This window comes from Carlito syrichta, unplaced genomic scaffold (assembly GCF_000164805.1).
Source record: "Carlito syrichta isolate Samal-C Ts95f unplaced genomic scaffold, Tarsius_syrichta-2.0.1 Scaffold309726, whole genome shotgun sequence".
Taxonomy (NCBI): Eukaryota; Metazoa; Chordata; class Mammalia; order Primates; family Tarsiidae; genus Carlito; species Carlito syrichta.
Window position 1 is genome coordinate 448,868 of NW_007253822.1, and position 16,906 is coordinate 465,773.

The following is a 16,906-nucleotide window of genomic DNA, read 5'->3' on the forward strand; positions in this document are numbered from 1 at the left end:
CTACAATAAATCAAAAATTAGCCGAGCGTGGTAGCGCGCGCCTGTAGTTCCAGCTACTTGGAAGATTGAGGCGGAAGGATTGCCGGAGCCCAGTGGGTCGAAGCTGCGGTGGCCGGAAGCGGCCACTGCACTCCAGTCTGGGTGACAGAGTGAGACTCCAACTCAAAAAAAAGAAAAAACTTATGTATTTATTTATTAGAGATGGGGGTCTCCCTATGTTGCCCAGGCTGGTCTTGAACTTCTGTCCTCAAGCAATCCTTCAATCTCAGCCTCCCAAAGTGCTGGGTTTACAGGCAGAAGCCACCTTGCCTGGCCTACAGTGTTTGTCCTTCATCCCGGACTGATCCTGCAAAGTGAGTGGGTGGGGGAGAGAAGAGTAGTTCGTGGGGATTCCTCCCCATTCTAGGGGTGAGTACACTCCTTTGTAAGATGAGAGGCTGAAACGAAGTCAGGCTTTCTCAAACCAAGTGCCCACTAGTGGGTTATGAAATCAATTTGGTGTAAGGTCCAACTTTATTATTATTATTTTGAAGTAGCATAGACTACAAACTATTAGAGCACGTTGTAAAATCAAGGTTCCAAAGTATCTCAAAATGTGTTTCAATTATATGTATATGAACTAGGCCATAATGAGGAATGCAGTTCTTGCTGTGGGTTGCAGCTAAAAAAAGTTTCAAAAGCCAGTGGACCAAATGATGTTTAAGACGTCTTCCAGTTCTGCGATTCCTGGATTCTGTGATTTCCTGCATTCTGTGATTTCCTGGCTCTGCAAGAATTCCTCATTGTAGAAACACTGTTGCCCTCTGGTGGTGAAGTGCAGCATAGCTGTGGCAGTAACTACAGTGAAAGTCCAGACTAAGGAAGTTCTAGCTGGGGTGGGGTGGAGTGGGATGGAGGGAGTGTTCTGTTTTGTTTTGTTCCTCGTTGTAGGGAGAGATCACAGACCACGGCTTGTGTTTCCTTGCTTCGCCCACTGCCCGCGCCTGATGCCAACTCTTTCCGGCCTTACACTAAGCTTCCAAGACCAATGAGATTTTGACTTTCCTGACATCACGTGGCGGAGGCTCAGGCCCCACAGCTGGAGTAGGGGACATTCTGGACGGTGTTGAGAGGTCTTATGGTACCCAGGGTTTCCTGGATCCGCCCCACAGTATGTTCCCTCCTCCCGACTATTCGAGGATACCCCTACTCTGAGACAGTCTCCTGTTGCTCCCTGCCCGGGACACTCAGTGAGAGGTCAGTCCCTTACTAACATTTAGTGAGACTGACGAAATCTTCGCATGCACGGACTTCATGAAGAAGCCAACCCATTCGGGAACGAGCTGTTGTTTGGGGACTGGTCACTTAAGGTGAATGTCCAATGAATACACCAGGTCCGGTGGCAGGAATCATACTTGAAAAAGATGACCAAAGTGTATGAGGTGGAGGAGTTATGCCCATACCTTAATTGCTTCAATTTAAATTAAAATATAAAAGAGTAAATTTATCACCTGTCTTTGGATATAGGACCAAGGCCATTAACTGGAGCTCCTTGCAGTCTTTCTAGCACTTCCGGGGTACGAGCCACTAGGCGGGAGCGTGTGCACTTCCGGGGTACTGGCCACCAGGCAGGCACCGGTGCACTTCCGGGATACTGGCCACCAGGCAGAAGCCTGTGTGCTTCCGGGGTATAGGCCACCAGGCAGGGCCCTGTGCACTTCCGGGATTTGGTCCACTATGCAGGTGTCTGCACTTACGGGGAACTGGCTACTAGGCAGGTGCCTGTACACTTCTGGAGTTTGGGCTATTAGGCAGGTGCTTATTCACTCCTGGGTTGGGGCCACCATGGGTCTTACTGCAGGAATGGAGCATGTCCACTGGGCCATGAGGCAGTTGAGAGCACTTACTCTATCAAGAAAAGCTTTATTCCTGTATCACATCAATTTATAAAGCATTTTAATACAATATAGTTCATCTAATGACCACTCTTCCTGACATCTTCTCTCCATTAATGTCAATAATTCAGAGGTGATCGTTCAGGAGAATGGAAAGCAGAATATTAAATAGGCCATAGACCCAAGAACTGGAGAATTAAAAGGACTGCAACAAATATGGAGGGAGAAGATAAGTAGTAAAGATAAGTATTTCACACAAGGTGAAATAATCTTAATTTCCAGGTAAGGAAGGCAGTTCTATGTGCTTTTATGGGCCTTGGGAAAGAGGGCAGGGATGAATATTTGGAAGATGAACTTGGTGCTCCTCACCCTGCCCTGAGGGTGAAACGTAACAATCCTGAAAGCACAGAACAGAGGCTGGCGCCCTCCTTCCCCTGCCTGCATGGTCTCTGCCTGCCACCCACCACAGCACCCACCTGGTCTGCAGGCAGGCTCTGACTGCAAAGTGTGGGTCCAGCATGTGGTGGGAAAGGCCACCAGGCCCTGGGTGGGGGAACTGACTTTGGCCCCCTTAGCACCTTGCCCCAATCATGCAAGCTAACCTCACCCAGATGAACCAGCAAGTAGGATTTTTTTTTAACCATTCTGTAATAAATTGTTTTTAAACCACCATTTAAAAAAACTTTTTTTTTTAACCATCCCACAATGCTTTTCACTTAGCTTTCCACCTGTGGAGTCATAGCCAAGAATGCATGTACCCAGCACTAGTAATTCCCCAAATAAAGACCCCTGGGGGTGGGTCATGTGGTTGCCCAACAGGAAACTGGCTTGACTGCAGACTCTTCCTATAAGGACCTGGGCTGTTCTGCTGGAGACAGATGTAAATAATTAGTCCCCAAATGATTGATATTATGAGGCATGAAGTGTTAAATACACACACACACACACACACAAAAATCCAACCTGACCTTTTATCTCCCTGGCTGTTGGGCACCGAATCAGCCCAGAAATGTGTGACACTTACACACTCTTGGCATCTATTTGCCTCAGTTGGAGAGCCTTTTATAGACATGGTCCCACAGCAGCCAATAAGATAGCCATAACAAGTGTCCACTCTGTCAAGGGGGCCTGGTTATTCAGGATATCTCTAGCCAGTAAAGTTGAGTTACAAAAGGGAGGCTTGTACCATGGCTATGTGCAGGAAGCAGGTGAGTCCATGATGATCACAAAGGCACATGCCACACAGAACGTGACATCAAGAACCACAGGTGATTCTGTGTCTGTATCACATCCTACTGCTGCTGTAGTAAATCTCTACAAACATAGTGGGTTAAACATGTTTATTCACTATTACCTCCAGAGACCAGAGTCAAAAATGGGTCCCACTGGACTAAAATCAAGGTATTAGTAGGACCTTGTTCCTCCTGGAGGTTCTAGGGGAGAATCCACTTCCTTGTCTTGTCTAGCTTCTACAGGCTGTCCGTGCACTTTGGGTCATGACTGCATCCTCCATCTTCAAAATCAGCAGTCATCTGATGATGACACTACTGTCTCCTTCTTATAAGGACCCTTGTGATGACATTGAACTTACAAAGTAACCCAGGATCATTTCCCCAGCTCCAGAGCTTTAAGTTAATCACACTGGCAGAATCCTTTTTGCCATGTAAAATAACACATACATAAGTTTCTGGGGGGGGTGGCATTATTCAGTCTACCACACCCAGCTTCTGGGGTGGCTGTGAGCCCCTATAAGTATTCACCACTCAGCCCAACATGTGTGGGTGCCCAGGAAGTGGTAATTCATGCACCCTGCTCTTGTCTCATTCATCTCTGCAGCCATGATCATCTCACATCTGAACCCGTCTGCCTGCTCCGCCCACCTGGGTTCATGATGGCAGGCTGCTTTGTCCTAGCCCCCGAACAGCCAACTTTATTTCCATTCAGCACGTGTGTCTGTCTCTCCCAAATTGGATGTTGAGCTTTTGCAGGGCATCACGGCTTTTTAGCTCCTGCATTGCACTAGCACAGGGCCTGCTAGAGACAAATAGGAAAGAAACATTTGGTACAGAGGCTTTTTGCAGGGCTCACACCTGTAATCCCAGCACTTTGGAGGCCAGGGCAAGAGTATTGCTTGACACCAGGATTTTGAGACCAGCCTAGACAACATAGCAAGATCTGCATCTCTACATAAAAACAAAAAGTAAATTAGCTGGATATGGTGGCACACGCCTGTTGTCCGGCTACTCAGGAGGCTGAGGAAGGAGGGTCGCTTGAGTCCAGGAGGTCAACAGTACAGTAAGCTATGATGGCACCACTGCACTTCAACCTGCGGGACAAAGTGAAACCAAGACCCTAGTCTCTTTTTTTTTTAAGAAATAGAAAAGTTTATTTAAAAGTAAATTAGAGAAAGAGAAGGGAGAGAGAAGATTTACCTCCCCAAGGTGGGGGAGAGGGCCAAAGCCTAGTCTCTTAAATAAATACACATTTAGCCGGGCGTGGTGGCACATACCTGTAATCCCAACACTTTGGGAGGCGGAGGTGAGAGGATTGCCTGAGCCCATAGGTTCGAGACCAACCTGGGCAACATGGTGAGACCTTGTCTCTACAATAAATCAAAAAATTAGCTGGACGTGGTGGCACGTGCCTGTAGTCCCAGCTACTTGAAAGGCTGAGGTGGAAGGATCGCCTGAATCCAGCAGGTTGAGGCTGCAGTGGCTATGAGCACACCACGGCACTCCAGCCTGGGTGACAGAGATGAGACACCAACTAACTAACTCAATAAATAAATAAATATTTGTGGAATGACATAAGGTTAGCTGAAAAAGTGCCAGTATCATTGGGGCACCTGGAGCAGGGGGACAGAACAGGCTCCCACCCATTCCCAGCCCTTCCAGTAGGAGAAGGAGACCCCCAAAATCTTCTGTCTCACAACCAGACTTTTCTAAGTAGCTCCACTTGAGCCCAGAGGAGACAGAGCAGGGTCAGCTGCCCCCGCCATCTTCACTCTGATTTCCCACTCTCAGTCCAGAACTCAGACCCCAGAGTTGGCTGGACTGAGATGAACACTCAGGACTGCATCTCTGTCTCTCCACTGCTGCTTAGTCTGATAAAACAAGGCCTCCAAGTACAAAGACCTCCTCGGACCCCACTGGTGGGGCCTGGTCTGAAGGTAACTGATTTTTACTTCATAAACTGCATATTCACTTTATCTGGCCTTGCCCAAAGAGGGAAAATGCAATTAAGGCTATAATGTAATATACTCATGCCCTCTCCATCTAGGGCATAAGAACAGCGTGGCAATTTTTATTCACAAATGAGTTGTTTACTTGTCTCCAACCAAGCCTGAGTCATGAAAGTAACCTTATAAAATAAAGACGTTTGTTTTTACTGGAATAGTCTGACATTTATGTTTTCTTCCCAAATAAGAGGGCTGCAGAGAACATTTTGAAGCTGGGTCCATTAGACCAGTGATTCCTGGGGTGTGTGGGAGGGAGATTAGAATCACCTCTGAGCACTGGACAAAGCAGACCCCTGTCCTCACCCGCCCAGCCCTCCGCCTAGAAACACAAGGTTTAATGTTGTCACAGTGGCTCTAAGGCAACAGAAAGGAACCAGCACTTGGCAATTGACGACAATGGCAGAAAGGGAAAAAACAGAGTGTTCTCCCCAAAGTACAGGCTTCCCTTTTTTTTTTTCAAGGCAGGATCTCACTCTGTCATCCAGGCTGGAGTGCAGTGACACAATCATGGCTCACTATAGCCTCAACTTCCTGGGCTCAGGCAATCTACATGCCTCAGCCTCCCAAGTAGATGGAACTACAGACCTGCACCATCACACCTGGCTAATCTTTTGATTTGTTTTTTTGTTTTTTGTTTTTGGCAGAGATGAGTTCTCACTATGTTGCCCAGGCTGGTCTTGACCTCCTGAGCTCAAGCAATCTTCTCACTTCAGCCTCCCAAAGTGATGGGATTACAGTCTTGCGCCACCATGCCCAGCCTCTTTTAAACACTTGATGTTTAAAATGCTGCATTAGCCAGACTCAGTGGCTCAGCCTGTAATCCCGTGCCTTTGGGAGGCTGAGATGAGTGGATTGCCTGAACCCACGGGTGCGAGACCCGCCTGGGCAGCGAGACCTCATCTCTACAATAAATAAAAAAATCAGCCGGGCGTGGTAGCGCGTACCTGTAATTCCAGCTACTTGGAAGGCTGAGGCGGAAGGATCGCCGGAGCCCAGCAGGTCGAGGCTGCGGTGGTTGGGAGCGGCCACTGCACTCCAGTCTGGGTGACAGAGTGAGACTCCAACTCAAAAAAATAAAAAAATAAAATGCTGCATTAATGTAAGATGTTGTATTCCAGTGATGATGTCTGACCTCAAATTATGTAACTGCTCATTTTTTTACCTTCTAACAGGACATAGCTCTGTCCCCCATGAGCTTCTCTCCATTCCCACTGTCCCTACCTTGGCTCAAGGCCCAGCTTCCCCATCCACCCTCAAACCAGCCTCCTGCACCCTCTACATTTTTTCTGGACACCTCACTTCAGCATCAGGTCTCCACGCTCCAGTAGAGCGATCTTTTCAAAATTCCTCCTCCTAGTTCAGGGCTTTCCATTTCCCAATAAGACCCTCTCTGTGGCCTACAGGTGTGGCCCTGGTTGCCTGGTCAGCCTCTCCCTGCTCCTGGATCCATCTTCTTGCCCTGAGCTCCCTGGGTTGCCCTTGGGTCCTTCAGCCCCTGTGGCTTCTGTGCCGAATGATTTGCCAGCATCCCCCACTCCCAAAGTCAATTCCTCATTCAGCTCCAGTGTTACTTCCCTGCTCCCTAACTAGATCAACTCTCCAATTCTTCTGTCATAGCTCCTAGGCCAGATATGCCAGCTAACCCATTCTACAATGGATGCTCTATTTAAAGCTCCTTCCCCCCCAGAAGCTACTCTTGTTTTGCTCAGTATTTCCTGTACCTCACACAGTACTTGGAATATAGTAGATACTCAATAAATTCCGGAGTGGATGTTGCTGGACAACAAAATCCTCTCCATCACAGAATATGTCAAGTCAAGGACAGCCAAAGTTCAACGCAAAACTAACACTGCAAGACTGGGCGACACTACATCCAGGAGAAGGTGGCACTGCCTCAAGCAACTCTGCCTGCTGGCCCTGTGGCTGTTATCTTATCACACCAGAATCAGCAAAGCCCATCAGGGGAACTTGTGACTCATAGGAAGGGAGAAGGGAGAAGCCTTTGAGAGAGATAAAAGGACTGTGTTTTGATTCATGATAAAGGACAACAAAAAATATAAAAATCTGATTATGGATGAAATGTAGACATTTTTAAGGGTGCCCAGTTAAAACAAAATAAGGAAATCAGATTAGTAAAGAAAACTCTTCAAAAGGACAGACTCCACACCAGCTCATAGCCTTTGTTCATTGAGTTCTGTTTCTTTCCCACAAAGAATAGTTACTGGTGCCTCACTTTGCCTCCATATGTTTCCAAAAAATGGGTGAGTCAAATAATATCTGATGCCCTCGATTTAAAATATGCATAATTAGCCAGGCAGGAGGCTCACACCTGTAATCCCAGCACTTTGAGAGGCAGAGGCAAGAAGATTGCTTGAGCCCAAGGGTTTAAGACCAGCCTGGGCAGCCGGGCTCGGTGGCTCAACCTGTAATCCCGCGCCTTTAGGAGGCTGAGGTGAGTGGATTGCCTGACCCCGCGGGTTCGAGACCCGCCTGGGCAACTTGGCGAGACCTCATCTCTACAATAAATCAAAAATTAGCTGGGCGTGGTAGTGCGCGCCTGTAGTTCCAGCTACTTGGAAGGCTGAGGCAGAAGGATCGCCGGAGCCCAGCAGGTTGAGGCTGCGGTGGCCGGGAGCGGCCACTGCACTACAGTCTGGGTGACAGAGTGAGACTCCAACTCAAAAAAAAAAAAAAAAAGACCAGCCTGGGCAATATAAGACCTCATCCCTACAATAAATTATTTAAAAAATTAGCCAGGTGTGGTGGCATGCACCTGTATTTCCAGCTTCTTGGAAGGCTGAGGTGGAAGGATTGCCTGAGCCTAGAAGGTCGAGGCTGTGGTAGCCATAAGTGTGCCACTGCACTCCAGCATGGGCAACAGAGTGAGACTCTGACTTAAAAAAATAAAATATGCACAATGTTATCAAGACTGAGGAAAGTTTGTGTGAGTGTGTTGGTGTAGCACTAAACAAGGCTCACATTATGACTGACGGGAAGGCTTACCATGTCCTCCCCAAGGATTGCATCAGACTTCATGGCTTCAACCACCACCTCTTCTGACCTCGTATATAACATGCAGCATCTTCCGGGACATTGCACGTCCCCATGCACCATAGATTAAATCTGTCCATCTGGGCTTCTTCCTCCTCTTCTTGCAAATGGCTTCTCTACCCACCCGTAGCTACAAACCTGAGGGCCTTCCCGCCTCTGCCTAGGAGGCTGCACTCAAGAAGCCCCCGTGACCATGAAGAGCAGACTCCAGATCCTAGCGTCGCATGCAGGTGGAAAGACCATTGTGGGTGCGATGGACCTTTCAAGGCTCAGAACATGCTAGCAAGCAAAAGTGTTGTCTTCTGTGAGTAAAAGTTGCTTGTGCCAGTGTGGCCACGGCTCTGTTTCTCCAACATGGGCAGACACTGAAGACACTGAACTTCAGGAGTCTCTGGGACGGAACATGGGACCCTGGGCCAGCCACTGTCATGGATGCCTCATGAAGATCTTTTTGCTGCTGAATGGGTGTTTCAGGAGCACCCTTGAGAGGAGTCCATGTTATCATTCTTCACTGTCCTAGAACTTGGGCCTAACTCTGGTTTCTAGCACAGTTCTTCCTCTCTCCTTCATGCCTACAGATTTTAACTATAAAAATAGTGAGCATTGAATTGTACCCTGTGAAATGACTTCGGCTCCATACAGCAGAAAGTGTCTTTTCTTCTCTAGAAAAAACTTCTTTTACTGAATGATCATTTTACTCTCTTTAAAAAGTGGTGGCAAATAATATGAAATTATCCTCAACACCGCTATGTATACTCTGAAAAATTCATCGGAATTAATGCAATAGTTAAATAAAAAGGCAAAATATGCTTTTGGAAGTTTAGAATTTGCCTGCCTGTGAAAACTGCAAAGGAGAGAAAGACTACAACATGTTGGTAACTCCTTCTGTCACAGGCTAAAGTTCCACCTCGTGCCTGCACGCATGGTCTCTCTGCCTGGAGGGTGCATCCCCCACCCAGATCTGGACGTGGCTGCTTCCTTCCTGTCCTGTAGATCTCAGCTTTGAGATGCCCTCGTGCCAGGCGCCTCCCTTGCCTGCCACTCCCTTTCTTATCTCATTGCCCCAATAGCTGTATTTAGTATTTATTCTGTGTTTGTTGACTATACCCCTGTTTGGTCTTGCTGGCTGATGCAGCTCCAGCCCCCAAGCCAGGACATGGAGTGGGAACGAAGGGCTGGGATAAGGGCATCCCTCCAGTGCACTGCACACACCCATCCCTTTCTCCTCAGCTGCTGTCACAAAGTCGCTTCCAGCCAGGACACAACCTCTCCCTTTCGTCCTCCCTCTTTGTGAGTAGGTGTCAAACCAGCAAGAAGAATGGCACAATTAGACCACAGTTTGAGATCCTTTCTCCTTGTGGGAAATCACCAGTTTGATTCAGGTGTAAATACAACAGCCACCACATAAGTGCCACATTGTCCCAAGAAACCAACCCTTGGATCTGCAGATGCCTAGTGAAAATTCTACCATGCTGAGATTCTGTTCTTTTATTTCAGGTTAATTCCAAAGAGGGGTATATAGTCGACCTGGTGTTCAGCACAGAAAGCTACAACCCGGAGGTATGCCACCCCAATTCCTGAAGTATCCTCTTAGCAACTCCTACACATATGGTTAAATAAATAAATAAATGCAATCAAGAATATTAATATATCGTGGCTTGGAGGTTTGGTTGGGTATTTTTTCCTGCTTTGTTTTCTGTTGTTCTCAAGAACTGAAGAACAAAGCTAGACAGGAGTTCCAGATTGAACTTCACCTTCATGGTCTCACACAGAGTTGCCTTGAGAGCAGTCCATCATCTGCCCCCCTCTGGGCCTGGAGGAGAGAATTTCACAACTCACTCTCGGATCCCTCCTAGCACTTCAGAGTCGTTAGGATGACTCACTCTCAAATGCCAATGTATTCTTTTCCTGTCGGCTGGTGACATTTCTGGCTAGAAGTCCATATGGCTTGAGACCAACCCTGCCAGCCTACGTGCAGAGGCATTCTGTAACACACATAGGTGCAACAGGCAGTATCAGCCTCACTGCAGGTCTGACCAAGTAGACCAGGTTTTACCAAGTTTTCTTTTCCCTATTTTCAAGAAGAGAGTAGAGAGAAAACTAACTGATAAAGAAATTTGTTGACAAAAGATGCCAAACTGTGTAAGATATTTAAGATGGTTTATTCTGAGCCAAATATGAGTGATCGAGGCCCATGACACTTTCCCTAAGAGGTCCTGAGACCATGTGTCCACCGCGTTTGAATTGTAGCTTGGTTATATATATAATTTAGAAGGACAGAAGTTACAGGAAACCATAAATTAATACATGTGAAATTTATATTGGTTTAGTTCAGGAAGGCAGAACATTTCTAAGAGGAGACACGCAGGCTATAAGTGGATCCAAAGACTTCTGACTGACAGTCAGCTAACATTATCTAGGAATTTGAAAGCAGTAAAGGAAGTAGGCAGCTTGAAGAATGATAAGGAAGTCAAGTTTCTTGATACAAAGACAAAACTTTATGGGTGGTGGCAGACTTCAGAGGAGCAGGTGTCTTGAAAGATGTCCAGAGTCCCCAAAAGACAACTTTACAGGACCATGAAATATTTTGATTTTCCTTTTTTCTCGGTTACTTGATGCTATGCCAGAGCCTAGTTGGAAAGTAAATCACATTAAATAGTTAACAATATTAATTTTTAAAAGCCTGTCTCTCCAGGACCCTTACAGATTTGGTAAGGTAAAGAAAAAAAGGTCAGAGTTTAGTCAGCAAATTAGAGCCCAGTGAACTTGCAACCAGCCTGGGCAGAGAGGACATAAACCCAAGTTGTCCCCATGCTGGGCCAAGAAGCAGACTGGGCTGAGCAGGCAGCATCTGTGATTAAGGTGTTTCCTGGAAGTGAAGGCATGGCTCCCCCAGCCCTTAACATCCAGAAGAAGGCTTACCAGCATGCAGAAACAAGTTCTAATCTGACAGCAACATACTCTGACTTTATTAACCTAAGAATTAAAATTCTCTTAAAGCATAAGAGGTTTCTGACTTCTAGTGTTGCAAACAGAAAGAGTTAGAGTAAAGCTAATGGGAAAACAATCATTAGATGATGATGATGAAGATGATTTTGAGTCAGGATCTCACTCTGTTGCGCAGGCTGAAGTGCAGTGACATGTCACAGCTCACTGTCGTCTCAACCTCCTAGGCTCAGGTGATCCTTCTGCCTCAGTCTCCCAAGTAGCTGGGACTACAGGTGTGCACCACCATGCGTGGCTAATTTTTTATTTTTTTGGAGAGACGAGGGCATGCTATGTTGACTAGGCTGGTCTTGAACTCCTGGGCTCATGCGATCCTCCTACCTCAGCCTCCAAAAGTGCAGGGATTATAGGTGTGGGCCACCATACCCAGTTCACTAGAATTTTTTTTGACCAGCAACAGGCTTCTCTGGATTTGGTCCTGTGATACACGAAGAACACAGCTAGCTCACAGCAACGTTCCATTTCAGGGGTGGAGAGTTCTTTTATCTTCAGGCAATGAATGACTCTGATTTGGTGGAGGTTTTGGAGGGGAGGGGAAGGAAAGGGGAAAAAAAAGAAGACAATACTTGGTTCTTTTTCTCTTCCCTGGAAATGGCTTCAACATGAGGAGACCAGGTTCAAGCCACCTTCTGCTTTTTAGTATCCCTTTTTCAGAATTCTGCCTTCTCCATTTTTCTCTGTTGCACCAATAATTAGCACCTTTATCATTACCAAAATTACCCCCCCCCCAGAACCTGCAGGCACACCAGGAAAAGATGCCTGATGGAAATTATTTTTCAGTTTTTTTAGTTAGTTCTAGAAATAGGCTTATTAAGCAGATCTGATTATGATTACAATTTGTTTCCTTGTGGGCTTTTTCTTTTTAAGTCTTTTTTCTGGTGGTTGTTTAAACTGGGACTACACCCAGATTAAATTGAAAAAGTGAAAAGGTTATTGCCTCCACTACTCACCCAACCACATTGTAACAGGGGTTCTTGACTTGGCCCATGGGCGGAGGGGTATGACCAGAGGCCTATGAACTTCCTCAAATCCTAGTGTTGATGGTATGAGCATATTTGCATTTTTCTGGGAGTAGGTGTCCTGGCTTTTATGGTTGGGATACGGAATATGTGACCCAAAAGGGTTACATCTTAAAACATCCTAAAAACAATTCGTAGATCTGATGTCTCATTGAAGTTCCAGGTGTCTCTGGGTTGGAACCTAAGTAAGGGGGATCTCAGAATACCCAACATATTTACATTTAAATGTGAATGCAGATAAGCCTCCCTCAGGTCACTGAATGAGTTCCATTTGGATTAGATCTCAGGTAGAGAGACAGAGTTGGTACAGAGAGCCTGCACTTGGGTGTAAGGTGGGTGTGAGCTCAAGTCCCCGCTTAATACTTACTAGCTGTGGGATGTGGACTAGGCTCCCCTTTAAATTTCAGTATCTTCATCTTTAAAACTAGAAGGAAAAAAAGACCCAACTCACAAGGCAGCATGGAGTTTTCTTTCTTTTCCTTCCCTCCCTCCTTTCTTTCTTTCTCTTCCTCCCTTCCTTTCTTGGTGGAATGACACAATCATGGCTCACTGCGGCCTTCAACTCCTGGGTTCAGGTTATCCTCCCACCTCAACCTTCTGAGTAGCTGAAACTACAGGCATGTGCCACCTTGCCTGGCTAATTTTTTTATTTTTTGTAGCGATGAGGTCTCGAGGCTGGTCTTGAACCCCTGAGCTCAAGTGATCCTCCCATGTCAGCCTCCCAAAGTGCTGGGATTTACAGGCATGAGCCTGTTGTTATTTTTGTTCATAGAAGCCAGCCTCATCTTTTAGTTCAAGTCAATAATCTTGAGGTCCAGCTAAGTATTATGTTGGCCCACATTAGAGAGAAAAGTATCCACTGTCCTAGAGGTTTGAGCCAAGTGGAACTCAACAGTTATTGATGATGTTTCTTTGGAATAGGGCCAGCATCCTTGTATAAGGGCACAACTGGAAGGCAAGACCTTAAGTGATGGCAAAGAGTGAAGACCTGTTGTATTCTACAAAGCAAAACCCATTATGTCTACTGCTGTCAGATCATGCCTGCTGCCCCAGGACCTCTTCAGTCTTGTGTGTGCTGAGCATTGGGTAGGTGGGGGTGATCAGAAGCCATCTTGTTTAATTCTCAAATGTCTACTGCAGGAAGATGAGCCACGCTTGGGGAAGTGTTCTGCTCGAGTGTTTTTCAAGAATCAGAAACCCAGACCAGCCGTTAATATAACTTGCACCCGGCTCGTGGAGAAGAAGAAAAGACAACAAGAGGATTACCAGCTTTACAAGCAGATGAAGCAACTCAAAAACCCCTTGGATGTGGCCAGCATACCCGGTAGGAATCAGCATCTGGAATTTCTGTATTCAGGGATGTGTGTCATGACTAAATCTTACAAGGAATGATCATTTAAGTTTTTAGCCCTAAAGTAGCCCTTTAATTCAACTATAGATTGTAGTATGCCTCATTTTTGAAATTTAATTTTTAAAAAGTCCATAGCTTTAGGGGGTACAAATAGTTTTTGGTTACATGAATACATTGTATAATGGTGGAGAAGTCCAGGCTTTAAGTGGACCCACCACCCTGACCTGTGCACACTGTACCGGATAGGTGACTTTTTTGTTCCTCTACCCTCCCCCTTCTGAGTCTACAGTGTCCATTATCTCATTCTCTATGCCACTTCAGATCCTTAGTGTAGCTCTCACTTAAAAATCAGAATGCACAATGTTTGGTTTTCTGTTCCTAGGTTAGTTCACTTAGGATGATGTTCTCCAGTTCCATCTAAGTTGTTGCTAAAGACATTATTTCATTCTTTTTTATGTATGCCTCATTATTTAAACAAAGCTCAGAAGTGTCACTGTCTGCCCTTCAGATCTAGTACCTTACGGTAACTCTGCGAAAAGCTGTGTCTATTTCACCTCCCCACCTGCCATTCCATAATGGCGGCAACTGGTCCCGAGCCTCCACATCGGTGGGAATGAGGTCCTGGCCAGGGACCGTTGTCAGGGTGCCGTTGTCAGGGTTGAGTCCAGAATCTGAGATGACCTTTCTATTTTGGGTGGTGGCTTTGGAAACTGCAGATGACAATAGCCCTTCAGGGCCCCCAGCGTGCCCACCACCATTGCCTGCACAGGGCCAGGGAGCAGACTGTCTCACTCCTTCTGGTATACCTCAGCGGAGTAGGTTGAGCTCATTCAGGGCAAAGGCTGACGGGCAGTGGAGCCTCTCACAAGTGAGCCCTGCCCTCTGGAGGGACTCAGCCAGAGTGAAGCAGGGCCCATTCATCTGGCACCCGCCAGTGTGAGTGGGCAGCAGCTGGGACTCAGCACATTTACTGGCAAATCCAATGTTCAAAACCACAAAAGTCACAAAAGTCTGGGCCTGCACTTGGGTATTAAGCTTGACACTTGACCGCGATAGCCCCTCTCATCCCACTCTCTCATAGTTCACTCGTGTACCCAGATAAATGACAGACCCATGTCAGCGCTCCCATGTCAGCACCAACGACCTGTCCTCTCCATTCCTGTCTCTGCTCCCTGTCAACTTATAGAGACTGACCAAGTGTTCTTAAGGGGTGGAATCCTGCTCCTTGTGTCTAAAATTCCAAGCCTTGCTGGATGCCATGGTGCACACCTATAATCTCAGCACTTTGGGAGGCTGAGGCAGGAGGAGTACTTGAGGCCAGCAGTTTGAGACTAACCTAGGCTACATAGAGAGACCCTGTCTCTACAAAAAATGAATAAATTGGCCAGGTACAGATACACCTGTAATCCCAGCACTTTGGGAGGCTGAGGCAGGACTGCTTGAGCCCAGGAGTTCAAGACCAACCTGGGCAGCACAGTGAGACCTCATCTCTACCCAAAATAAAAAAAATATTAGCCAGGCATGGTGGTGCACAGTTGTAGTCCCAGCTACTTGGGATACTGAAGTGGAAGGATCATCTGAGTCCAGTAAGGTCAAGGCTGTGGTGAGCCATGATCACTGCACTCCAGCCTCTAGCCTGAGTGACACTGTGAGACCTTGTCTCAAAAAAATTTTTTTTAAATATATAAAATCTTTGCAAAATTGCATGAAATATTGGTCCATGAACAGTTACTTCATAAATTAATTATTCACTAAAATTTGAGTTTCTTAAAGTCACCAAAGGTAATATATTAATCACTGTATCCCTACCTCTAGCAGTGTCTGATTTAAAGTAAGTTTAAAAATAAAGCCTGTTTAATTAAAAAGTTTGTAGGTCCCAAAACAATGTTAAAAGAAAATTCCACCTGATTTCTTCATGGGTTCAGAAAAAGTGACAGAGATGTTGCCAACATATTGATTAGCTCTAAAGCAATTGATCAGAGGCAAAGACGTTTTGGCAGACTAGTAAGTAAAACCATCACACTGTGTGAACTTTTCAACCTAATTAAACATGCTTCTCAACTAATGAGACTTCAGATTAACTTGGAATATCATTATGACTCTCACTCTGCATGTCTATAGTACAACCAATATCCATCCATTGTCTTATAATAGATGTACTCAGTGTGGTAAGATAAAAGCATATCAATCTCTGTACTAACGTAGAAACAGACTTGAACAGGTGTTGGGAGCCGGCTACGGAGGCCCACTGAGCGTTAGGGATCAGGGAGGGCTGTGGACCTCGAGACCGCTAGGACGTGTTCGGGAGCCGTAGACCCCATTTTCCTCCCCCTTTTGCCATGCAGCACAAATAACCTAAAGGAACTCTGCTGGCCTAAGCTGAAGGCTCTGTGACTGTGACAGGCATGGCTCACTCTAGAAACCCATTGTTCCTGTTTCCCATAAACTGTGGTTTCGGCTTAGATATTAGATATAATTCAAACTCAGGTCACATTTGGGAGCCTTTTATACAGTACAAGCTTCTTTATAAGATTTAAAAGAATATTTGTAGAATTAGTATATACTTATGGAGAGCTGTTTTCAGCTTTTCAATGGTATAGATGATTATCAAGAGTGGCCCAGCACAGAGTTTGGGCTGGGCCACATTCCTGAGAGCCCAGCACGTACTTTGAACTGGGCTGCATTCTTTTAGGCCGGCTTTAGCTACAGTTAGTGTAAGGTCTTTTTTCTACCTGTTATAGAAATTGAATTTATTTTATTCATAGAAGGTATTGTAGAATAAGTCATGCTACGAATCATGTTAGTTCAAACATAATCAATCATAATATTTTTAGGTTTAATAAGAATATAGTTAACTTTAGAAATGTCATTGTCTCCACTTTCTACTATCGATGTTTTGGCCTTAGTACATTTACAGTTTACATTTAGGTTTTAGAAGCTTTGCTACTGCTAATCAGCTTTATATATTAGAATTAAGAATTGGAAAACTTTCATAGAAATTAGGATAGATATATAGGACTTTGGAATAGCCATTTTGTTAAGAGATTGTAGTCTATTGTTCCAAAAGGTGGCCCACCGTGGACCTTGGACGGGGCCACATCCTGTAGGGCCCAGTGTGGTCTTTGGACTGGGCCACAGTCTTTAGGAAATTGGCTTAAGCTATAATTAAAAGCTTCCGTAGCATTGTGTAAGTAGTAAAGTTTAAGATAGTCATCATGGGTTTTGTGTAAGCTCTAGAAGTTATTGATTATCAGAGCATCATTAGGCTAGTAAGGATTGTTACACTGCTCTTGAAGAACATTAACTAGCAAAGGGAACAATGAGACAATCTTGGGGTTTGTTCCTCCTCACACCTAAGCATCTGGTG

The 16,906-nt window shown here is 45.7% G+C and overlaps 1 protein-coding gene across 1 annotated transcript in view; it reads left to right on the forward strand.

Annotated features, from left to right (window-relative positions):
• Window positions 1–16,906, forward strand: part of RARRES1 (retinoic acid receptor responder 1) — a 28,242-nt gene that overhangs the window by 5,743 nt on the left and 5,593 nt on the right. Inside the window, exons 3-4 of the mRNA XM_008067647.2 lie at window positions 9,661–9,723; window positions 13,329–13,512. Coding sequence (XP_008065838.1) covers window positions 9,661–9,723; window positions 13,329–13,512 — 247 coding nt within the window. The remainder of the gene's footprint in view (window positions 1–9,660; window positions 9,724–13,328; window positions 13,513–16,906) is intronic.